This window comes from Chrysemys picta, chromosome 4 (assembly GCF_011386835.1).
Source record: "Chrysemys picta bellii isolate R12L10 chromosome 4, ASM1138683v2, whole genome shotgun sequence".
Lineage (NCBI taxonomy): Eukaryota > Metazoa > Chordata > Testudines > Emydidae > Chrysemys > Chrysemys picta.
The window spans coordinates 150,126,837-150,151,782 of NC_088794.1; the positions used below are offsets into that span (position 1 = coordinate 150,126,837).

Consider the following 24,946-nt stretch of genomic DNA (forward strand, 5'->3'; position numbering starts at 1 on the left):
GGAGGCTCTCCCATCCTGGTGAACAATTACATGGCCTCAGTTATTCATGCCTTCGTTACCTCTTGACAGGACTGCAGCAGTATAGTATATCTGGGCATGAAGCCCTCAGTGCTTAGGAAACTTCATCTAGCACAGAATGCTGCAGCACATCTCCTCAGCACCGCTGGCAACTGTGAACATGTCAGACCTGTTCACCACTCATTACGCAGGCTTCCCATAGAATACTGAACCAAGTTCAAAGTCTTGGTCCTTATCTTTAAGGTGTTCAATGGCCTGGGACCAGAGTACGTAAAAGATCAACTACAGTTCCAGAATGAAGATGTGGTTGATAACTTTGATCCTCTGGGCCCAATGGAACTTTCCACAATAAGGGTAAAGCTCATCTGTATAGGAGACAGAACTCTCTGAGGCCCACCCAAACCTGTGGAATCAATTCCCGCAGGAATTAAAGACCATCACAAACCTCCCCACCTTCCACTCCCAAGTGCATGGCACACATTTTTCCTTCACCTTCTCTAAAATAAATTGAAAAACACTCCACTGCACACAGTTCACCTGGGGAGAGCGTGAGAACATGACAGATGTTAGTTATGATGCTTAATGTAATAGTGGAAGATGCTCAGATACTACGGTTATGAGCTTCGTACAAAAACCTACACACAACTCCGGAGGATCTGTGGCACCCACTACCTCACTCCTGATGCTTCATGTCACAATTACTATCCCTTCCAAGTTAATTCTGTGACAATTTGATTAATTGTATCCAACCCTCACCATCAGGAAGGGCAGACATGTTGGATGCGAAAAAAGGAAGCACATGTGAGGACAGGCAACTGAAGAATCCTGGAGGAGTCCCCCATATAAAACAAGATTAAAATAATCCTTCCTTGAATCAGCTGCCCAACTTTTGTTCAAGACGACACCAACTTTCCTTCCTATATATTGGCAATTAACCCCCCAACCAGTCATTACTTCCCCATGAAGTGACTTGCTCAACTGTTATTGCTATATTTAAAAAGTCCACACCTACCTTTGTCTCTCCGCTCCACCCCATTCTTGAAAATGGATGATGCAGTGCACATAAAATTTCCATTTGTAAATTAGTGACCAATACCTTAGCTATTAAGACTGCCTCAATCAACTAGGTCTCTGTTTCATTCACCTTGCAGCAGAGTTTCTGTGGGACCTGTTTTACATTTAATTTGTTTGGTTTCTTGAGATTAGTTTTAAATAAACAGGTGTATATAACTTCCTGGTTTGGATTATTTCAGTAATTAAACAGCTATATAAATACAGAATAATAAAATTGTTTCATTTACTAATATAGTGCTTCAAACATTATATAATGATGAAAACACAGTATATAAACTCACATGACTTTTGCTACCAGTGTTAGAGAATGCATTAGTGAACATGAAACTAAACTTTTCTAAACTGTTTTGACTAGCTTTGGGAGGTTCCTTTCCCCAAAGAAAAGTATTTTTCCCTAGAGTGCATAGTTATACCGATATAGGCCTGTAATGTAGACCTGGCCTCAGAAACCTGGAAAGGTGGGCAATGTACAGCCCATGCTATGGTAATCAGTAATACGGCTCCAGAAAACCAGACAAAAGGGAGGTCAATGTTACATTTCCTCTCCAAAGCTGTAACATGTTCTGATGTGTCCAAGCTCCTTCGGCACCGGCAGCTTAAAGATTGCTCAGAAGCTCTTCTACTGAATAATTAAGCCACGGACAAGACATGAATTAGGAGTGCGAAGGCTCTCCAAACATTTCAGCATCTTGGTCAAGATAAGAGACTGGGACTAGTGCCCGGAAAGCATTAGATGATCATAATGGACAAGTGCAATTGTAACCCAAAGCAAGATTTGTATAAATTCACATGTGCAAGAAAAAGAATTTCACCATTTAATAATTGAAATAATCATATAATGAACATCCCAAGAACCTTAAAAATTTACATGATGCTTAGAAATAGTAAACAATTTAGGTTGTGAGTGTGAAGCTGTCTTTTCTTTCTCACATGACAAAGTTATAAAAAACAACATTTGTTCCGATAAAAAAAAAATCACAATACTGTTTCCTGTTTGAGGTGAGCACCCTACACATGGAATTGTTTATGGAACCGAAATACCTGAAGTGTGTTTTAGAACTAGTCATACTCTTTGGCAGCAGACTACTTTGCTGCTCCGCAATAAACAGGCAAGTGAATAGACATAGGACTCCTGCTCTCTAGCAGGAAAGGCACCACACTATGCTCTTGCTGAAGGAGAATAGTAGATTCTGGACTAGGAAAAGAGTCTAGTACTCTCTAGCTGATAGAATTCAGAGCATCAAGCAAGGGAGGGCGTACAAGATTGACAACAGAAACAAGCAGAAATTCCCTCAACTCCCTCCTTCTGGCAAGAAGCGGTCACCTATTCCATAAAAAAGCATAAAGAGAAAAAATAATGAAGCTTTGGAGAAAGTTACAGCAATATAAGCAAGCTAAAATACATTCTTACTAAGAAGATTCAAGTTGGGAGTGATCTCTCTCTCTGCACTGAAGTGATAGCTACTTAAGATTAGTGAAACTTTAAAGCACAGACACACCGCATCAGGCTTCCAGTGAGAAGGCTTTGTAAGTTTGACATTATTAACTATTTGTAGTGCACATTCAATGGTTTGTCTCCATTTCATAACAGCAGACAAGGACAGCCAAGCAACATTTGATTTCAGAGTCCTCCATCACTGGATGAAACTTCCCACAACAATGCCTTTGCTGTCCCTTAAGGTCACCTATTACTTTGCAGATATCTATCTAGAAATTGGGAATAACAAGTTAGAGAGCAAAAGTAACAGACAATGGGTGCCTCTGTACCTCCCATGTTATCTACAAGGACCACAGTATGAGCTACATAGTGGAGATTCATGGTCACGGTTGTCTGAATGAAGCAGCTTAGACAGGCATTTCCACATTGACATGTTTTAGCTACTTCCAGATCTTCACAGAGGTGAGAAGGAAGGAGATGACGACCATAAGGGATTCTGTTGAAAAAGAGGAGTGTGTGAGAACATACTGCAACAGTAACCAATACCAGTCAAATTTAGTGATTGACACATGCATTGCTAGCAATTGTGCTATGAGATATCCCTTTGCAAGAGGAAATAAACATAATTCAAGTTTGAAAGAGTCTGTTCATCATCTACAATGCCAGACTAGCGTTCCAGCCAAGATGGAAGTAAACAAAGTGCAGCCAGGTTCCTGGTTGCTTTGTTAAGAAACAGGAACCTGGATCAAGACAGACACAGTAAAAAAGAGCCAGAGGGCCATGCTGGTTATAAAAAAGCATTACAGTGCTAGGACAGATGCAAGGAGGGGAAAAAAAAAAAAAAAAAGAGTGGCAACATGAATTTAGCAACAATGCTACACATTTGCCTCCACCCCTCCCCCCAACACTGGTCAGCAAGATCTCTGTATGATCCCTCCCTCCAATCCATTCATAATACATAAAACATCTCAAAGCCTGTGACATAGAAGAGACAGTGATGTCAAATATTACTCTTATGCTGATGAGTAAGCAGGAGATAGCATAAATTAGATATTTATAAAAACTGCTTTGAAATAAACAAAATGATAGTATGTCCTAGACATCTTAACTCGGGCTTCTTGCTGACTTACCTACCTTCTCTGTCATGACACTCAAGAATCACTTCAGATCAAGAACTAGAACCAAGAATTCTCCCTCACTCAGTTATTGTTTTAAACAACCATAAGAGACTCTGCCCCCGAAATTAGTTTGCTGCCTTTGATCTGTTCCCAGTTCCCTCTAATTTGAGGAGTGAAACCACAGATAATCCAAATTCCGATTTTGCACATGGAAAACTATAACGCTACAAAGTATAAAAACAGATCCCAAATATAGTTTAGGGATTTTGGGAAGGGTTCCTTCTGAGGCCTTGTCTACACTACGGGGGGAGATCAATCTAAGTTACGCTACTTCAGCTACGTGAATTATGTAGCTGAAGTCGATGTACTTAGATCTACTTACCACAGGGTCCACACTACGCTATGTCAATGGGAGATGCTCTCCTGCCAACTCCCCTTGTGCTTCTCCTTCAGGTGCAGTACAGGAGTCAACAGGAGAGCGATCTGTGGTTGATTTAGCAGGGCTTCACTAGACCCGCTAAATCAACCGCCATTGCATCGATCCCCTGGTAAGTGTAGACAAACCCTCAATCTCCCCTCATCCTTGGAGTCAATTAGCAGCAATGCATTAAAATGATTATGCTTTGCATATTAACTAAAAGAAGCCTTCCTGAAATCTAACTGGCTAGTGTACTGGCATCTCTAGAGACCCTACTAAAAGGGAGCTGGTGGCAACCCCTATATTTAGGTTGCTTAGCACTTTTTTGAGAAATATATATTAACTTGTCGCAAGTGTACTTTGTATTTGGAAGTGGGGAAAAAAAAAGTATTCACAAAGCTTCATCAGGACTGTATTGAGTAATTCACCTGCGAAGGGGAGGTCAGTGGCAGTGAGAATATGAACTAGATGGGAGCTAGCCAGTAAATTCACATTATGAGAGTGCCCCAAATACCTGTAGGTACTTGTCTGGAAGTACAGGTCACAAGTGGACAGGGCTTTACAGCTTATATTTTAGAGAGAGGACTGGAGAAAAATTCCAGAATTTTGATAATCTACATTTTATTTCCCTTTTCTTCTGTCTCAGGATCCTATATTACACCTTCCTCACACCTCTCCTAATCCCAACCCCATTTTCTTGTGTAGTCCAGAAGCAGCAGGCTCTTACTCTTACAACCTGGGACTTGAGCTTTTTACCTCTGCCTGTCTCCCCTAGGGGCTGTTACTGGGCCTGGCAGTTTCACTCCTAACAGCTGCTGGTTTCTATACAAACTGACAGGCAGTAACATTTAGGAGTTGCAAATTGTAGTAGCCCCAGGGGGGTGCAGATGGCAGACACTGGCCTTGCAGGGAGGCTGCTTATTTCCTGCAAGCATAAGATGGTAATTACTTATAAAAAGCAACAGAGGGTCCTGTGGCACCTTTAAGACTAACAGAAGTATTGGGAGCATAAGCTTTCGTGGGTAAGAGCCTCACTTCTTCAGATGCAAGTTTATGCTCCCAATACTTCTGTGAGTCTTAAAGGTGCCACAGGACCCTCTGTTGCTTTTTACAGATTCAGACTAACACGGCTACCCCTCTGATACTTAATTACTTATAGTTACTCAGAGCTGGGTCCTTTCAAGTTAGAGGCGAAAAGCGCCACATCCTAATCCCTAAAGCCAGTTAGCAATCCTGATGCTGCCGTGGTTCAAGAAAGCCAGTGGTAAGGTAGATAGCGACCTCAACTGGAATGATGTAACTACAGCTAGACATTTACCTTCCAAGCAGTCACCTCACATTGAACCAAAGTCTTTCCAACGCTGCTCAGATCTTCTCTAAGGCCCTGTCCACACCAAGAGCAGAACAATGTCCAAACACATTTGCAGCTGGCAGTTTCAGTGTGGATGGGTTTCTTTTCCTTTTCAAAAACCAGCACATTAGCAGAAAATGGCGACCCACTAGCAAATATTTAGCATGGTTTCTAACATGGGTGCGTGAACACAAGCTGAGTGGCAACCATGCGTGAAAGCCGCCTCAAGCCATAGTGGATAGGACCCAATATGAACGATATACCCACATGACAAAACCCCACCACAATAGGAACCCTGCACTGGTAGTTTTAGAAGAGATCAATGTTCATGGAAACTGGTGTATTCTCATAACTTGAGAGAGCAGATGTTCGTTACTGAAACTATACCTGTTCTGTGGATAGAGGATTTCAGTCTACAGGTTTCACTCTGACCCCCCTTTCAAAAGCTTCAAGTTACAGTGAAAACAATCTCAGATTCTCACCATTATTACACTGAGCCTTGAGAGATGAACTTACATTGAGTTTAAAGGAACTTTTCTGCTACCCTGTAATTTACTGTAATTGCATACATTAGAGGTCAAAGTTAAACACTTGCCAGGTTGTTTATCATTCTTTTTCAAAGCTACAGACCAATCATTCTATTCTTACCTGTAATTTACTGTTGCTCTTGCAGCAGATTCTAATAAAGTTAATGGTATTTTGAGCTGTATGCTGGGAACAAGAGGATTAGGCTGTTCAAAAGGGTTTCCAAAGAGATCTAACTTCTCAAGCGAGAGATTTCTGAAGTCACTGGGCAAAAATGGAAGCTTATTACGGGCTGCTGACAGGAAGCGTAGTTGACTTAGCTGGCCCATCTTGAACGGCAATCTAATCAACTCATTATCATCGAGCTTTAAGTGAATGAGTTCTTGCAGTTGACAAAACTGAACTGGAAGTGCTTTGATTTTATTTTGGCTGAGGTCCAAAAACTGGAGAGACTTCTGAAGCGTGGAGTTGCACAGAGCTACGCAGAAGGACTCCAAGTGATTGTTGTGCAGATTAAGCTCCTGAAGGCTGACAAGGTCACCAATAGTTTCTGGCAGCTTTTTGATATGATTGTGGCTTAAGTCTAGTTTTCGGAGTTTTTTCAGACAAAGCATTCGCATGTCGACTCGGGCAAGTTTGCAGTACGAAGCCTGCAGATGTTCGAGGGAGTAAGGGAAATTTTTGGTTAGCGGATAGTCTCTTCTCGACGTAATGATCATCTTAGTTTTAGGTTTTTCAACTTCCGAAGTCTTTGCTGGTACCAAGACTGAGAGCGGCAGCGCTTCAACATCGGTGCCTCGGTGAGCCAGCCTCACTGCTGCAAGGAAGGTCTTTAAATTGCTGGCATTTGCCTACAAAAGCAAAAACAGAATAACTCTAAACGTTTCACTTTTAAACCTCCTGTACTTGTGCTAGCACTTTCTGAACTCTTTTGTACAGGAGAGTGTGACAAGTGACACTGAGTCAGCAGGGCAATGAAAATGGCTACGGGGAAAAAGAGACCTAATTCAGGCTTGTTCTGAATTCTCTAGTAATTGTATTTAAGTACCAATGATGCAAAATTCAGTTAGGGAAGTTACAACCTCTCCTAATCAGTCAGAGCAAACAAAATGCACTACATAGCTCAAAAAAAGAACGGAGCGCAAGAGTTTGAAGCTGAGAAGCTAGCACAGAATAAGGGTTGGAAAAGGAGGGCAGCAAGCCACAGCTGGAACAAGTTAACATGCCCATTTCTACAGACTACACACATGGGGTGAAGGGGGAGGCAAAGCTTTAAGGCTATAAACAGTGTTTCTGATGGCCCTTAGGCAGAGAAAAAAACAACACCACAGGTTGAGCATGGGTGGCATTCTGAGTTTAAGGCACAGTGGAAACTCTGGACTAACTGGTTTAACATCGGTAGAGCAAGTTCAGATGTTCTGAGACAGAGGTTAACTGGTTGCCCATAGTCACACAGGAAGCTTCTGGTAGAGCCAGGCAACCTCCCTACTTTTCTGAGGAAATAACCATCCTTGCTTTAGGTTGGGCCCAGCACAATGATAGCACCCGACATATCACATGAATAGCTTTGAGGAATACCAGACGACTTGCATGTTGAGTAAAGATCAAGCACAACTTTCATAGATTTAAAGGAGGTCTGTATTGGTACAGCTGAGGTTAAATAGTATGGCGTCACTTTCAAATACCTCAGCTCTTTTGAAAGCTTCCCAATACAGATCTAATCCAAACTACCTCTCATAGAAAAGTAACTGGCATGCAGTAAACAGCCAGATTAAGCTATTACGCACCTCAAAAAACAAACAAAAAGGAAGCAGATGATGAGGTGTTCCCACAGACAACACGCACTTCTCTCTCTCAGTCTTGTGGTTCAGGACTGTGCGGAGACTTGGGAGATCAGTACTCTATTCCCAGCTCTGATAGTTTGTGAGCTTGGGCAAGTCACTCAGTCTATATGCTTCATTTCTCCATCTGTAAAATGGAGGATAGTAATTCCTTTCTTACACCCATTGTCTGTTTAGATTGTAAGTTCTATAGGGGAGGGGACTGTCTCTTACTATGTGTCTGAAGTGCCCAGCACAATGAGGCCCTAATCCTGGGAGCCTCTAGGTGCTATTGTCATACAGATAAGCCATATTTGATTAAGATAGCAGTAAAGCCCAAATAAACGTGATTGCACTGCTAACAGTATGACTGGCTTTCTTACTAAGCCCACAAATATCTAAAGCCCATTCAATGTCAAAGGTGGCAAATCAAATCTGAACATTAAAAAAAACAAACCTCCAGATCTTTGGGGAAGTGGGTAGATTTGTTGTGACTAAACACCAGAGAACAAAAGTTACAGGTAAGATTTCCTTTGCTCTAGAAGTGGATATTACAGCAGATGCCAACTCCTGGAAACTAAGAAGCTTTTGGATGCCAGAGGCTGAAGTTAAAACATTCTGCAACTTCAAGATGAAAATACCTTGTCTTTTGGTGTCTCAAAAAGAAAATCCCTCCACATTATCTAAGCAAAGTTAGTATTATACCCCTAAACAAGAACAAGTTGAGGAGAAAACCCACAAAGACGTGCCCATGCAAATAAAATAGGTAAACGGTTACTCTCAGGGTACGTCTTCACTTACCGGAGGGTCCGGCGGCAGGCAATCGATGTTCTGGGATCGATCCCGGAAGTGCTCGCCGTCGACACCGGTACTCCAGCTCGCCGAGAGGAGTACGCGGCATCGACGGGGGAGCCTTCCTGCCGCGTCTGGACCCGCGGTAAGTTCAGACTAAGGTACTTCGAATTCAGCTACGTTATTAACGTAGCTGAATTTGCGTACCTTAGTCCGAAGTGGGGGCTTAGTGGGGACCAGGCCTCAGAAGCGCTCAGGAAATGACTTTGATAGTAATAAGTGAAAACTGGAATCAAAATATCAGAGTCCCAGCAATAAAAAAGGATATTGTAGAAGCATAGTAAGCAGTCTGTGTTGCTGCCCTACAAATCTCCCGGACCGGAACTGATCTGAAGCTGGCTATGTAAGTAGACATTCCTTGGACCTAATGGATCTTAATGTGATATTGCTGGTGCAGGCCTGCTAAAGGAAAATAAGACAGTCAATTGTAGCATGATCTTTTGCTTCAGGGTTCTAAAATAAAGCACTGGATGGATGTTCTAAAGATCTTTACTCCAGAGAAACTAGGAACCTCTCTACAACAAGGTTATGAAAGAGAACATTACCAGAAAGGATATGGAAAAATTATTGGCAGGGAGATTGACTAGTTAAGCTGGAATTCTCACTTTTGGGAAGAGAATAGGATGAATCCCCCTGGGAAGACAGTGCCCTCTGCCCCCTTCAGGCTGTGAGGGGGCCAAGCCTTGCGCTGCAGTCTCACATCCTGCTTAGCAGCACTGGGCAGGGAGGCAGGTTCAGGGAGCCCAGCCCACGGGTGCTGGGGTTTGGGCAGATTCCTCCCTCTGGGGGCACAGGACTGCGTTTTGCTTGGGACATTCAGCAATCACCCCCCACCCCGTTGCCATAACAAATAAAAATGTGCCAGCTCTATCAGTAACCTGTCCCCTCACCTCCAGGAGCACTCCTGGACGAGGCTGCTGTTGAGTCTCTGGCAGGAGACTCTTTTTCTACAGGCTGTACAGAGGTTTGTCTCCTCCAGGAAGGTGTGGGACATGGAAGATGTTCCCAGCCCTGAAGAAGCTGGTGGGCTTGGACCAGGCTCCAGTCAGAGACAAGAACATCCCTGTAGGACTGCAGTCCGTGAACCAGGGATGCAGAGCAGGTTTGCCAAGGGGTCCAGTATAATATGAAAATTGTTATCCGAGGGGACAGGAAAAAATCATACTCTGGCGCTGACTCCAGGGGAAGAACTTTGTTGAGGAATATATTCCTACTCAGGACATCCAAGTCACCAGCATCTACTGGAACTATGAAACCAACAATGATATGGCATGAAGGCTCTCGTCTGGGATGTAGCTGACAAAGGAAAATGCAAAGCCAGAGCACCACTAATTCTTAAAGAATTTAGAGTGGATGTGTTCCTAGCTCCTGAAGCTCATTCGGGAAGCTGAAGTCATTGTCATCAGGAAATCTAAACTCAAGATTAGAGTGGCTCAGAAGGAGGTTGCATCAGTTTTGTGAAATGTCCACATTCATATCCAATGAAACATGGAGCTTTTTAATAAGAGGTTTTAAATGTAATAAGCAGCTCATGATTTACCTTCTATTGCTTCATGAAATGCTGAAGTTAGCAACTAAATAAACTAAGGGGATACTGTAACCTAGACTGACAGAGGAAGTCAGTCAAGCAGTTTTCCTGCAGAGATGTAATGAAATCCAAATGGGTCTTTAAGCCACACACGTTTTCCACTTCAATTTGTATACCTCTTGTAAAACCTCCGAGCCGCTAGCAGGCCTTCAGCCTTCTGCTCAAAAACAAACCTTTGGATTTGTACCATTTCCGAATCAATACTGAGAGAGAAGGATCTTCACTCAGGATGCAAAGAATACTCCTGGAGGCATTCTGCGCCAAAAAATTAAAAATTCTGCAAATTTTATTTGTCAAAATAACACTACATAATCATGCCAGTTTCAATTATTTTGGTAATTTATTTCAAAATACCTGTCAGCAAGTATGTCTGCAACAATACAGACACACAAAAATTCCTCGGGGAGTAAAGATTTGACGAAACCCTTATGACAACCCAGTTTGTGTTTCTCTACCCCCTCCCAAACCCACCTGCAGAGCCCCCCTAGCCAATACACACGAACCACCTCCTCTCCAGAGCCCAACCGCAGGGCCCCCCCCAACCCAGATACCTGCAACCCCTCCCTCACAGAGCCCAGCTGCAGGGCCCCGCCTTGCCCAGACAACCATCCCTGTCCCGCCTCCCCCCCCTCAGAGCCCAGGAATCCAGAGGGAGAAATAGCCTGATGCTTGGTCCCAGGCTTGCACAGCTTCTTGCGTGCTGCCCTCTCCTTCCCTCAGGGCATGCTGGGAACTGCAGCTGCCAGGAACCCTCTAGCTCTGTGGTTCGAAAACTGTGGGTCGAGACCCCAGAGTGGGTCACGACCCCATTTTAATGGGGTCGCCAGGGCTGGCTAAGACTTGCTGGGGCCCAGGGTCAAAGCCTAAGGCCAAGGGCTTCAGCCCTGGGTGGCAGGGCTAAGGTTACAGGTCCCCTGCCTAGGGCTGAAGCCCTTGGGTTTCGGCTTTGGCCCCCAGGCCTGGGGTCATAGGGCTTTGGCTTTGCCCCCACCAGGCTCAGGCGGGCTCAGGTTTTGGTCCCCCATCCTGGGATCCTGTAATAATTTTTGTTGTCAGAAGGGAGTCTCAGTGCAATGAAATTTGAGAACCCCTGCTCTAGCTCTCTCCCCCTCCTCCCAGCGGTGTCTTCTATCTGCAACCTGGGCTCTGCAGAGTCCAGTGGCCCCTAGTGGCGGCTAGCAGCACTGCAGCCCATTTCTGTGGGGGAAAGGAAATTCTGCGCGCTTGTTAAGTTCTGCAAAATTCTGCATTGCGCAGTGGTGCAGAATTCACCCAGGAATAAAAGCAGCACACTGGTTCTAAATGATCTTATGTGACAAAACATTCATTGCAATTGAATCAGCTATTACTAATTGACTGTGTGAATCAGGGCCACCTATTGGCAATGCTAGGTCGCTGAAAGCTCTTAGGGTACACAGGACCACCCTAATCTCCAAAATATTTAAGCAAAGTGATAAGGTCTCTGAATAAAGTCCCTTAAATGGGTAGTCACTGTGGGGGGGCTTTTCTCCTACACAGGACGCAGCCATCATTATTGTAGTTTTGAATCAGAAGAATTTGCAAGTCCTTCCTCTACTGCAGATTTTCCCTAGATCAACACACAAACAGTGCATCTGAGGGGTCAGTTATCAGAATGCAGAGCAAGCGTGTGTTTTATCACCACTGCATCCAACACAAACACAGCTTAATCATGAGGCCAAATACTCTCAGCACCAACCTTCCTGAAACTTGCAGGCTCAGATCAATCCTCTCTGCTACATCCATGTGTTGTGGATCCCTTCTTGGTAAAGAAATTCTTGTAACTATTTATACCTAGCAGGGCTCCTACATACTCTGGTTACCCTTGCAAAACAATCTAAGACTGAATAGTTTCATCTGAACCCTAACTCCAGTATGACAGTGGTAGGACAAGTATCAGGGGATAGCCATGTTAGTCTGTATCCACAAATACAACAAGGAGTCTGGTGGCACCTTAAAGACTAACAGATTTATTTGGGCATAAGCTTTCGTGGGTTAAAAAACCTCACTTCTTCAGAGGGTAGGACAGGCAGGTGCCATCCAATGGCTTGTGAAGTCGCATCTGATTACTCAGTCATCCTGACAGGGAAATCATGAACTCCTACCAATCAGTCAAACAGCACAGCCACACGCAAGATTGCTGAAACAACCACTTTTAGAGAAACATCCTTATCCTACTGACAACAGGAAAGGCACTGCATGCTCTACCAATGCCAGAAACAGACTTCAACCCTAACATAAGTAACTGTTGGTCTTACAAAGGAGGAAGGTGAGACAGGACAGAGTCTGCCCTAAAATGTACAGAATTACATAGTTTTAAATTAATTTAAATCATTGTAATTAAATTTAACGCATTTAATTTTTTAAAAAAATATTGTACCCACCAAACTGAAGTGCTAAGATTTTGAATGGCTTCGGAAGGGAGCGGAGGCACAAAGTGCTCAGATACCAAGGTGATGAGAGCTGTATAAATGGATAGGCAGGCAAGGAGGTTGGGGGTAGAACTAGTAGGTGAGAAACTCCCTGCCCCCATAAGGAAAACCATTTTCAGGGGCTGGATGTGCTGGTTCAATGGATTCTTCCCAGAACCTCCAGTTCTCAGGAGCTTACTGTTCGAATCCATTAAACAGATAACATCCTTGCAATAAGCATTTATCGAGTGTTGCTAGTATTGCTTCTAAGGTTTCAACTTTTCTATAAGTCTACTGAAGCTATTTTTCTGTTCACAAGGACCATAAGCTGTCATTACATTTAATCCTTTGAACAACTTTTCTTCAAAAGGTAGAATATATTTTCCTTATAGTACCTACATTTCCTTCTTAGCATAAATCCAAAGATTGACTTCATTTAGATTAGAGACTCAGGAACACAACACAAAAGGGCATAGGGAAATTGTTCACCCTTTTGTTTAGGAAGCTGCACTATCTACTTTTCTTTTAGCCACACAACCCAATTTTGAGATTTTAGAAAAATAATCCGAGAAAGGTTAGAGGTTTTCCTAAATTCTGCATCAGTTCTAGACAGGCAGTTCTGCCAAGGACCGGCATTAATTGAACAATAAGACAGACAGCAAGTGTATTGCTGGTACATTAACAGAGGCCTCTAATTTTGCAGCACAAGCTGAATAATCATTTTAACAGTGCATTATTGGTACATGAATACAAGCATTGAAACAACTGTAAGGAAAATCCAAGTAGTAATTTCGTTTTGGAAAAGAGACAACGTAACGTGGCAGGAGTAACAGAGGACTGGCTAGATGAAAAATAAAGAGATAAGGATGCTGCTTTTTAAAGGAAAGAGGAGAGAAAAAACACTAGACAAATGAGGAAACCGAGTGGCAGAGATAGAACAGCGGGGATATGGAAAAACAAAGGAAAGAAAGTTAACATATCAAAGCAAAAGCAGCAGGGACCAGCTTTTTCTGCAAAATGAGGGGCCAACCCAAAGATCCCTCCCCATTTTAAGATATACATAACAAGCCAATTATATTTTTGAATCATCTCACAGACCACATATCCAAAGGCTATTCCTTTGTGGCTAGTTAAGTTTGTGGGCCCCCAAAATAATTGTCTGGCAGGCCCAAACTGCTAAGACTAACACTGATTATAGCCTAACTTTTCTTTTAAAAATATTAGGGATAATTGCTCAGGTATTTGAATTGTGACTTCTCATTCACTCTGAATAGAGAGATGCCTTATATAAAGGCAGACAGAGAAGCAGATGATGTCCTGTCAAACTTCCTGGCTTGAGCATTTATACGCTATATGACATCATTACAGTATACTTTTATTTCTACACAGCAGACTTCATACAGATCACCCCAGAATACTTTCTAGTCCAGATATTTGCTTTGGACAACAAGCAATTAAAGTCATGCACACAAATATGCATAGGCACGTAGGTTATGGAACACTTAACTGTGGAAACCTAGCTAAGGCTGGTCTAGTGCCAGTGCCATGAACTCCTACACAGGGGATCCAGTTCTAACACCAGGTTGAGACCTCACACGACATGCACCAGTAGGTGGTGGGAATGCTGCAGAGTCAGAATGCATGTCAGATAAGAAAACACCTCAAGGAACTCTTCTGGGCCTTGACATGTTTACTAGCTACAGAAAGAGCAACATTCAACACCACAGAAAAAAGGGAGGGGGCTCCCAGTGAACCACCCACATAAAATAAAGAAAGCCAGACAGAAAGCTAGTCCACTATCAGTTTTCTACCTTGCTGAGACAGACATCCACTGCAGGTTCTTTCAGACGAACAGTAGCTTTCCCTTCCTCCACAAATTTGGTGAAGAACTGCTCAATGTTCTCCTTTAACTGTTTGAAAGAAAAGGGGGGGGGAAAAGTGGAGAGCTTGAGTGTAAAGTCTTCCCAAGAAATCAGGGGGTATTATTTAATTTTGGTTAAGCAAACAACAGTTAGAGGCTTACTGTTAAATCATGCCTTTCATATATTTTGTAAAAGCACCTTTCAAGAGATGGTTTAAATCTATAATTGGGCTTAATAACTCTATTCCTGGTGTAGTACTAAGTATACAATTTCTTTTTTAAATTGTTTCTTTATCTAGTAAGTTGTAACAGGTTTACAAATCCTTACCATGTAAATAACAGAGATAGAACAATCACTACAACAGTGACCTTTCATTTAGAGAAACATTATACAGTAACAATAATCAGATCTCTCTATTTAGCAAGGTATTGCCATATTACAGAACGAACATATTTACACATCCGGTGACATATCATTTCTAGTCATTCTATTAACTTGAGCGAATACTTTCATTACATACATTTAACAACCCAGGTATATCTATCAAATGTCAATATTAAAAAAATAAACTTTTCTAATGCAGAGGCATAGGAATCTCAGAGATGGAGCACACATTTAAGCTTTGCTAGTGCCTAAGTGAGAAGCACAACTAGATAGATTCCTGATGTGCTGATCTGTAACCTCTATTGAAAATTTGAAGCAATAACTGGACTAACAAAAAGTTGAATACATACAGGCCCATCTGATTTTAGAGCCTGTCTGATTTAAGTTTAGCTTCTTCAGGGTACTCTGTCTACTGAACAAAAACAACCAGGAGAGATTGTTTTTGTGGATACTGACTAACACGGCTACCCCTCTGATACTGGTCTACTGAACAGTCATGCGGCTAGTTGGCAGAATCTCACAATGAAGGGGACATTAACTCAAGTCGTACTTCTGTCTGAAATGTTTACACGCTATTGTTATGGACACCAAGAATTGCCAAGATCCCAAAGGCTAATGGTACGGAGTGGCTAGTCTCAGTTGTTTATTTTGCAGACAGGCAGTTTCCCCTGCTTGCCCGGGTGGTTCTCATTGCATCAGAAGAGCCACTTTCAAAAGACAGGAAAAGGGGACGGAGAAGCCCCCGAACCCGAGAGAGAGCTCAGGTGCTGGGGTACTCAGGAACCACTCTCCACCCATTCCTGGAAATGGACCATTGGCTCACAGCGCTCGCAGGGGTGTTATCTGCAGGGAGACGGGGCGGGTGTCTCACCTTGCTAGCCCGGGTGCAGGAAATCTTACCCCCTACCTGGCTGGGTGAAGTCACACTGGGTGGACAGGTCTCCCCTTGTACCTAGCCCGCCCCGAAGGACAAAGATGGGAAGTGTCTCCCCTCGGTCCCAGCAGGGAGAGGGAGGGCGGAGGCGGGGTCTCCCCTAGGCCCGGGGGGGGGGGGGGAAGGGCGGAGGCGGGGTCTCCCCAGGGTCCCGGCCCGGGGGGGGGGAGGGGCGGAGGCGGGGTCTCCCCTGGGGCCCGGGGGGGGGGCGGAGGCGGGGTCTCCCCTGGGGCCCGGGGGGGGGGGGGGGCGGAGGCGGGGTCTCCCCTGGGGCCCGGCCCGGGGGGGGGGGAGGCGGGGTCTCCCCTAGGCCCAGGGGGGGGAAGGGCGGAGGGGGGGGTCTCCCCTGGGTCCCGGCCCGGGGGGGGGGAGGCGGGGTCTCCCCTAGGGCCGGAAGGGGGGGGGGCTCACCTTGTACCTGGCCCCGGCCCGGTCCCGCGCGGTGCAGACCATCAGGTAGACGCTGTGGCCGGCGCTGGGCCCCCCGCGGCCGGGCGGCCTGTCGGGCTGGCGGCCCAGGGAGAGCAGCGCGTGGGCGCCCTTGGCCCGGCCCCGCAGGCCGCAGGTGGGCAGCAGGCGGCTCCGCACCTCCACCTCGCACTGCAGCCTCATGCCCGGCCCGCTCAGGCAGCCCGCGCGCGCGCCCGGGGGGTCCTGCTGCCGCTCGCCCTCCCCGCGCAGCCGGGTTCAGGCGCCCTCGCGCTGCCTGACTCCTCCAGGCCCTCCCTCCGCTGGGGCTTTGTCTGTGCGGCGCGTTGGCCACAACGGGGCCCGAGCCTCGCTCTCCTCCCCGGCACGGGACCCCCCTGGGCGAGAGCGGGGGCCGCCTGGCTGTGGGAGTTTGACAGGCAGGTGGGAGGACACCCCGGCCGTGTGAGGACCCCTCGCAGGAGAGAGCGGGGTCCCTTGGCTCCGCCTCCTCGTGGCTGCTCCTGCGCCGCCTTGCGGTGGAGGCCGGCATAGCCCACGGGCGGACGCCAGCCGGCCGGGACCCGGTCTGGCTCCAAATGACCCCAGGCATTGGGGGGCGGGCAGGGCCCGACCTGTGCTTCGGTGTTACAAGGGTGGGTGGGCCTTCAGCCTCACCCAAAACAGGCTCCCCTCTGCTCACCCCCACCCCCACAGGTGTGAACGGCCAGGGGGTGCAGCATCACCCCTTCCACACACCCCTCCACACCGGCCCCTGCCCCGGGCAGCGGGCTGGCTAACTCAGCGCTCGGGCTGAAAGCTACGAACGCTGGGCACTGGGCCTTGTGCGGAGAATAAGAATTACCGAGGAGAGGGTCAGGGCACACGGTTGCCTGTGTCTCCATGCATCTGCTTCGGATAGCTCCTTTCCACAAAGCACCCCTCTCTCAGCGAGACAGGGTCACTAACTTACCTAGACTGCAAGTCCCTGGATTAGGGGCTGTCTAGTGTGTGGCTTGTACAGCGCTGTGCACACTGTCACCACTTAACGACTGGTAACAATAATACCCGCCTGGGGCAGTATCCACCTAGCCCAACAGCTTACCAGATCAAGCTATACCCCTGCAACCCTTGCTGTACATCAGGGCGTGCATCTACAATGGGTACCAAGAGTAGGGGTAGATTCTTCGTCCCCTGATGTGTTAGGCTCAACATGGGATGTCTTTCTGGAAGATATGCTTCAGTGAAATACAAATGATTGGGCTCAATATAGGGTTAACTGAGTAGTTCTCTGGTCTGTGTTATACAGGAGGTCAAAATAGATGATCTAATGGTCCATTCTGGCCTTGGAATTTGTGAAGCTGAAAAGATGCATATTTTTTCTAATATAGACAGGGCCTTTTCACAGCTGTGGTAATCATTAATAATGAAAAGGCACTGAATAGAAAATATTTTCTTTATTACGTATTCTCTCCACCAAAAAATCTTCTTCCTTTCATGATTCTCATCAAACGGGTCCTCTGTGTGATTCGTGATCAATGTTGTATCCTCTATCATATCACATGCTAACATGTCTTTGTTTATGAACTCCCACCACTTCTTCTTGGGTCTGCCTCTCTGCCTTTTCCCTTCAATCTGTTAAGAACATAAGAAAGGCCGTACCGGGTCAGACCAAAGGTCCATCTAGCCCAGTATCCTGTCTACCGACAGTGGCCAATGCCAGGTGCCCCAGAGGGAGTGAACCTAACAGGTAATGATCAAGTGATCTCTCTCCTGCCATCCATCTCCACCCTCTGACAGACAGAGGCTAGGGACACCATTCCTTACCCATCCTGGCTAATAGCCATTAATGGACTTAACCACCATGAATTTATCCAGTTCTCTTTTAAACTCTGTTATAGTCCTAGCCTTCACAACCTCCTCAGGTAAGGAGTTCCACAAGTTGACTGTGCGCTGCGTGAAGAAGAACTTCCTTGTATTTGTTTTAAACCTGCTGCCTATTAATTTCATTTGATGACCCCTAGTTCTTGTATTATGGGAATAAGTAAATAACTTTTCCTTATCCACTTTCTCCACATCACTCATGATTTTATAGACCTCTATCATATCCCCCCTTAGTCTCCTCTTTTCCAAGCTGAAGAGTCCTAGCCTCTTTAATCTCTCCTCATATGGGACCCGTTCCAAACCCTTAATCATTTTAGTTGCCCTTTTCTAAACCTTTTCTAGTGCCAGTATATCTTTTTTGAGATGAGGAGACCACATCTGTACGCAGTATTCGAGATGTGGGCGTACCATTGATTTATATAAGGGCAATAATATATTCTCAGTCTTATTCTCTCTCCCCTTTTTAATGATTCCTAACATCCTGTTTGCTTTTTTGACCGCCTCTGCACACTGCGTGGACATTTTCAGAGAACTATACACGATGACTCCAAGATCTTTTTCCTGACTTGTTGTAGCTAAATTAGCCCCCATCATATTGTATGTATAGTTGGGGTTATTTTTTCCAATGTGCATTACTTTACATTTATCCACATTAAATTTCATTTGCCATTTTGTTGCCCAATCACTTAGTTTTGTGAGATCTTTTTGAAATTCTTCACAGTCTGCTTTGGTCTTAACTGTCTTGAGCAGTTTAGTATCATCTGCAAACTTTGCCACCTCACTGTTTACCCCTTTCTCCAGATCATTTATGAATAAGTTGAATAGGATCGGTCTGAGGACTGACCCTTGGGGAACACCACTAGTTACCCCTCTCCATTCTGAGAATTTACTATTAATTCCTACCCTTTGTTCCCTGTCTTTTAACCAGTTCTCAGTTAGACTTGCCGGTCTGTAATTGCCGGGATCACCTCTAGAGCCCTTTTTAAATATTGGCGTTACATTAGCTAACTTCCAGTCATTGGGTACAGAAGCCGATTTAAAGGACAGGTTACAAACCTTAGTTAACAGTTCTGCAACTTCACATTTGAGTTCTTTCAGAACTCTTGGGTGAATGCCATCTGGTCCCGGTGACTTGTTAATGTTAAGTTTATCAATTAATTCCAAAACCTCCTCTAGTGACACTTCAATCTGTGACAGTTACTCAGATTTGTCACCTACAAAAGCCGACTCAGGTTTGGGAATCTCCCTAACATCCTCAGCCGTGAAGACTGAAGCAAAGAATCCATTTAGTTTCTCCGCAATGACTTTATCGTCTTTAAGCGCTCCTTTTGTATCTCGATCATCAAGGGGCCCCACTGGTTGTTTAGCAGGCTTCCTGCTTCTGATGCTGGATTCTCTTACCCGTGTACTTATCAGATTGTGCTTTACAGACCAAACCATATGAGCCAGTGCTCCCTCAATGTTTTTCCAACCACCAAAAAAAGGGTGTGAAGACATCTACAAATGATACCTGTATTTTACCTTGAGTTGATTTCATGGCGCTGTGTTTATTTACATTAGTTTTCCTGTCGATGTAAAGGATTGTTGCCTTTAATTTGAAAGGTTGTGTTTATTTCCTCAGTCTTTGTCCCATTAGTGAATGAGTCCTAATGTCTATGAGTTGAAAAATCACTCCATCTAGTGTCAACATGTGGACTTGCATTGCATTTAAATGTGCATGCACTGTACGATGTCCTAAACTTTTAAAACGACATGAGAATTTGAGGCCTATAAAATGTCCAGTACTGGGGTAATAAGAAATGCCACAGAATTGTGAATAATGACAGCAACAAAACTCCCTGGTGAAAAGGGGGTGTCAGAGGAGAGAAGCTAGTAAACTATCTGTGCCTTGTGCTCAAAGCACTCATTTTGGATTGCAATGTCCTGGGAAGATCCATCCCATGCTCGTGTACATTGGAAGTCTGGAGTAACTTCATTGGAATCAATCGAGGTGTAGGCCAGATCAGCCTCATGGTCTTGTATTTGGGAGGTTACACAGACTAACCTGATCATTTAAGCAATACCAACTTGTTACTGATTCTAATGACACAACAATGTCTTGAACGTCTATCCATTCACTGGTATTACTGGTCTGATCCAATGCCCATTGAAGTCAGTGGGAGTCTATTCACAGAGTAAAATCCAAATTGGTGTAGACCCTTTCTACTTTCTATCCGTCTTTATTTTTTTTCTAAGGAATAATTTCTGCTTCAAAGTTGCTATGTAATCATGCCTTGTTTTTAAACTAAACATTTTTTAAAGTAATCATATAAAGGAGTTTATGTGTACTTATACACACTGTTAATTTAGAGCCTGATCTCACTCTGATTAAAGCCAGTGGAAAGGCTCCCATAGACTTCAGTGTTTTAGATTAGAACCGATGATTATGGTTCCTGCAGTCTCAGGTCCTATGTAGTTTTGTAAATATAAAAAGAAAAAAATTAAAATAGGAGTTGATGGAATTTGGGGAATCGAAAGGTTCTGTGGCATAAAGAATCCAAGAGTCAGATTCTGATCTCAGTATCCCTAGATTATATCTAGAAGGACTAACTCTGGATTTACCCTGAAAGCAGAATTTGGCCCCAATTGTCAGTGCTTGGAATCTTGAGTGGGGTGGCAAGGAAAATGGTGAGGGATGCTTGAAGGTAGCTGAGCTGAAAAGGAAAGGGAATTTAAAACAGAAGAAGGATTCAAGGGGAACTAAACACAGCTCTGGAGTCAGACGGAAAGCAAGACCTTTGTGGATAGTTAAGCATTTATTTTATTAGTTGTTAAATCTTATTTTATTCACTGAGTCAAAGAAGTTGGCCTCCTCAACAATTGTTTCTGCATCAGACACAAAGGGATTGGATAGTCACCATCTCTAATGGCTAAGTACTGTCTGTCTAAGGCTGAGAACCATTGTTATGTGGGGGAGAGTGAGGGGCTGTGACTTGCTGCTTCTGTATTTGGACTATCTTGGGAACTACACAGGGAAAAGATTTGGCCTATAGCTCTGTCAGGAGAGAGGAACCTGGCACTGTGATGAAATCAAACTTAATATCAGCAGCGAGGACACAGCTGAGATAACAGCGGCAACATCCACCCCTTGTAGCTGCCAGACATGAACTGCTGGTGAAAATAGAATTCAGATGTATGTCAGGGTGGAGTCCCTTTAATATTCCCATGTCCCTTACATATCAGTTGATAGAATATTCCTATTGATCATTTTCTCCCTTCTTTCAAACCCAGGCTTCCCATAATACATATGTAAGATGTATCTTAAACCATTGTTATTTTTTTCGTTTTGAGCATAGATCTATTCCCCTAGTTCTGTGAACTGGCCACTGGGACAGGTGGAACTTCTTGTGCCGGATTTTCCCCTCTCAGTGACATTGCCGTTACACTAATAACTTTAACCTCAGTGGCGCTATGGCTAGTTTACACAGCTGTAAGTGAGGGGGCAATTAGGATCGCTGTGTCGTAACTGTGGAGGGAAAATGATACAGCCCTGTTTATATCTTCCCCCACATTATGAAAAGTCTGTGCCTCATCATCTCCCCCATTTAAAAGAGACTGGGGCACCCCTAGGAAAAGAACCGTATTTCACCACAGCTTCTTCCCCTCTATAGGGAGTGCGTGTCACTCCTTCCTTCCTGCTAGGAAAAAATCTCTCGCCGTCTTGCCCAGGTTACACCACAGTCGCTGTCAACCAGAGCGATCCCAGTGATATTAACTAAGCTGGGAGTCGGGCCGCTTCTCGCACAGCTCAGAGACTGAATTAGGGACATTGATTCAGGCACGGGACTGACCCCTGCCGGCTGCCTGGGCGATCGCAGCGGCTCCGAGCTGCATTTCCAGCCTGGGGCCAGTTGGGGGCAGGAGGAGCGGAGCGAGACGCGCGGAGCTGAGGGTGCCGGTGTCTCGCCGGGTCGGCGTGACTAGTGGGGTGGAGCGTGTGAACAGCGACGGGAGCTATGCACTGGGGGAGAGGGGAGCTGGTGTGACAGGGTCCCTGTCTCTCCAGCCCCCCCCCCCCCATCCGCAGACCTTCCCCACCAGTGCAAAGGGCCACGGCACCCCTGGGGGGGCTGAGCCTGTGAGACCCGTCTCCCCCAATAACCATCCTCGGTGCCCCTAACTCCCACCCAATTCAGGATTGCAGTGCGTGGGTGCCCACCAGTAACCATCCTGGGGGCGTGGGTGCCCCAAGTCCCTGGTTTGTAGGTGCCCCATCACCGAATTAAAAATCCTGTGTGTGGGGGAGGGGGGAAGGGGGGGTTCCCGGCCCCCCCCATATACAAGCTCTGCGGTGGGTGCATAAAAAGAGACCGTGTCTCACTGTCTTGCCCAGGCTACGCTGCAGTGGCTATTCACAGGCGCGATCCCACTACTGATCGGCACGGGAGTTTTGACCTGCTCCGTTTCCGACCTGGGCCGGTTCACCCCTCCTTAGGCAACCTGGTGACCCGAAGCTTCCCAGGGATCACCATATTGATGCCGAACTTAGTGCGGACACCCGATCGGCATAGCCCACTGCAGCCCAGAACTCCTGAGCTCAAGCGATCCGCCGGCCTCAGCCTCCCAAGTAGCTAGGATTACAGGCGTGCGCCACCGCGCCCGGCGATGCTGTTACCTCGCAGTCTGATACTAGAGGCTGCTGCTATGATGACGTCACGAGAGGGCGGGGGAGCTAGCTATTTCTGCGCCTGCGTAGGGTGGATACCTCGCTGACATTGTTCCACTCGCGCCTGCGCACGCCGGGAGATACGCTCGCCGATTTCAGCTGCGCCTGCGCAGTCTGCAGAGACGCGAGGGATGTCGCGGTGCAGGCCGGGACGTTCCGGCCGGGCAGGGTTGATTAGCGCATGCGCGGGGGGGCCTTGCTCTCTTTCGGCGCGGTGCGAGCAGCGGGCAGGATGGGTCACCAGCAGCTCTACTGGAGCCACCCCAGGAAGTTCGGCCAGGGCTCCCGCTCGTGGTGGGTGCCGCCGGCTGGGGCCGGGGGAGCCCGCCCGCAGCCCCGGGCCGCCAGGGCGGGCTCCACGCGGGGCGGCGGCGCTCGCGGCCTGGCTGGGAGCCCGCGGGTGGGGGTGAGGGGGGGGTCCGGGGAGGCGCTGGGGCCGGAGCGGGGGGGGCGGGCTGAGATATGTGGGGGCGCGGCCGGCCTCTGCCCCGGCGTGGCGGCTGGAGGCGGGGTGCGGGGCTGGAGGCGGGATGCGGGGCTGGGCCGGGCCGGGCCGGGGGCCCGCAGGGGGGGGGACCGGGAGGCCGCGGCGCTGACCGGCTTTTCCCGCTCTCGCCCCGCAGCCGCGTGTGCTCGAACCGCCACGGCCTGATCCGCAAGTACGGGCTGAACATGTGCCGGCAGTGCTTCCGCCAGTACGCCAAGGACATCGGCTTCATCAAGGTGAGGGGCCGGGCGGGGCCCCGGGCTCCCCCCCGTCCTGCGGGGCCCCCAGCTCCGCCGCAGGCTGCCGTGCACCGCCTGCCGCTGATCTCCCGGCTCGCTCCGGAGCTCATCCTTGTGGGAGACGGGGTGAAAGAGGTGTCAGGCCTGGACCTGTAATTTGTGTAGTTGGTTTTAACGGAGAAGTCACCCGTGCGGTGGGATTTATGCGATCCCTTAGATCATGGTCCGTATTGTTACCGTTTGCTCTAAGAAACGGACCTTTTCCCGAAATACATGTGCTCAAAGGAAATCTTCATATTTATTGAGAGGCAATACCAGTCTTGGTGCTCTAATGTGAGGTCCAGACAAACCAGTTGTAGTTGACTGTACTGGGCTTCATGAAACGGGGGGGTACTTGGAAGCTTGTAACCATGTAAATGATTTGGTTCTGATCCTGGCAATCTGTTCCTTATGAGCAAATAGTTCCTTCAGATGGCACTAGTATAAGCCTTCTGCTGTAAGACTGAATCCTGATGTTTAAACATCAATGTAATAACCAGAGAAAATGCATGATTTGGAAACTAATTTGTCTAGATATTAAGTTCACAGCTCTTCTTTTCCTTATTTCAGTTGGACTAAACGCTTTTCAAGAAGATGAGATGTCGCAGGGAGACTTCTGGACATAATTCTCTGCCTAATTTGGATAACCGGCGCACTCAATTTACAAAGTCTTTGCCATGCTATTTTGTGTATAAAATAAAATGGCTTAACAGTCAATTCTGCTTTGTTTAATTTGTGGATACTTGAAACTTCAACTTCCATTGTAAGGAGTTTAAATTTGCTTCACTGTAGCCAAAGTGAAATGACTTTGTGTACTATGCTCCTTTGTTATACTATTATATGAAAAGGTGAACTGTTATTGGGATATAGTATTTCTTAATGGGAGTGTTGTGCAAAGAAATCCTCCATCTTTATAGCCAACGTTGTATGAAATAAATCTTAGTACACTCGAAGTACTAGACCTTATTCTCTCATAAAAAAGGATTAAACTGTTAACACAATCAAAGAGCTTTGTTTTTTTGATAACTTCTAAATAAGTGAATAGGGCACCTATTGCCTCAATATACCCTAGGAAGTGGGTGTTACCACCGCAGTTAAACACCTGCGGCTGACCTGTGCTAGCTGTAGATGTTCAGGCTTGGATTGGAGCCTGAACTCTTGGACTCTCCCTCTGCATTGCAGGGTCCCAGAGCTTGGGCTCCAGCTTGAACCCAAATGTCAGCTTAGCTTAAGTAAATTGGCATGGGCCAGCTGCAGGTGTTTAATTGCAGTCTAGAGATATTCCTATAGGGTGAAAGGCAGGACAAGAATGTTATAAATGCAGCATCAACCCTACCATGAGTTGCTTACCACAAGAGTAAGGAGATAGAGAG

The 24,946-nt window shown here is 46.2% G+C and overlaps 2 protein-coding genes across 3 annotated transcripts; one reads left to right on the top strand and one right to left on the bottom strand.

The window, feature by feature from the left end:
* Positions 1 to 1,894: 1,894 nt before the first annotated feature.
* Positions 1,895 to 19,401, bottom strand: LRR1 (leucine rich repeat protein 1). Of its 2 annotated transcripts, XM_065593998.1 has the most exons (4): positions 16,223 to 19,401; positions 14,443 to 14,541; positions 6,066 to 6,793; positions 1,895 to 3,026 (listed from the first exon to the last, which is right to left on the bottom strand). In XM_065593998.1, exons 1-4 carry the CDS (start codon positions 16,421 to 16,423, stop codon positions 2,774 to 2,776), a joined length of 1,281 nt encoding a protein of 426 aa, XP_065450070.1. In that variant the 5' UTR covers positions 16,424 to 19,401; the 3' UTR covers positions 1,895 to 2,773. The 2 variants fall into 2 exon arrangements, with proteins under 2 accessions (XP_065450070.1, XP_065450071.1); XM_065593999.1 differs by lacking the exon at positions 14,443 to 14,541.
* A 3,523-nt stretch (positions 19,402 to 22,924) lies between these two features.
* On the top strand, positions 22,925 to 24,290 carry RPS29 (ribosomal protein S29). Its single transcript, XM_065594000.1, has 3 exons — positions 22,925 to 23,102; positions 23,432 to 23,531; positions 24,144 to 24,290. The coding sequence occupies exons 1-3, from the start codon at positions 22,990 to 22,992 to the stop codon at positions 24,150 to 24,152; spliced, it is 222 nt and encodes a 73-aa protein (XP_065450072.1). The 5' UTR covers positions 22,925 to 22,989; the 3' UTR covers positions 24,153 to 24,290.
* Positions 24,291 to 24,946: the final 656 nt, after the last annotated feature.

Excerpts from the sequence above, each read along its gene's own strand:
- LRR1 (XM_065593998.1), bottom strand. The coding sequence starts at position 16,423 with ATGAGGCTGCAGTGCGAGGTGGAGGTGCGGAGCCGCCTGCTGCCCACC. Across the intron at positions 14,542-16,222 it reads GGGCCGGGGCCAGGTACAAG|TTAAAGGAGAACATTGAGCA; the intron begins GTGAGCCCCCCC and ends TCTTTCAAACAG. Across the intron at positions 6,794-14,442 it reads TGGATGTCTGTCTCAGCAAG|GCAAATGCCAGCAATTTAAA; the intron begins GTAGAAAACTGA and ends TTGCTTTTGTAG.
- RPS29 (XM_065594000.1), top strand. The coding sequence starts at position 22,990 with ATGCGCGGGGGGGCCTTGCTCTCTTTCGGCGCGGTGCGAGCAGCGGGC. Across the intron at positions 23,103-23,431 it reads GGCCAGGGCTCCCGCTCGTG|CCGCGTGTGCTCGAACCGCC; the intron begins GTGGGTGCCGCC and ends CTCGCCCCGCAG.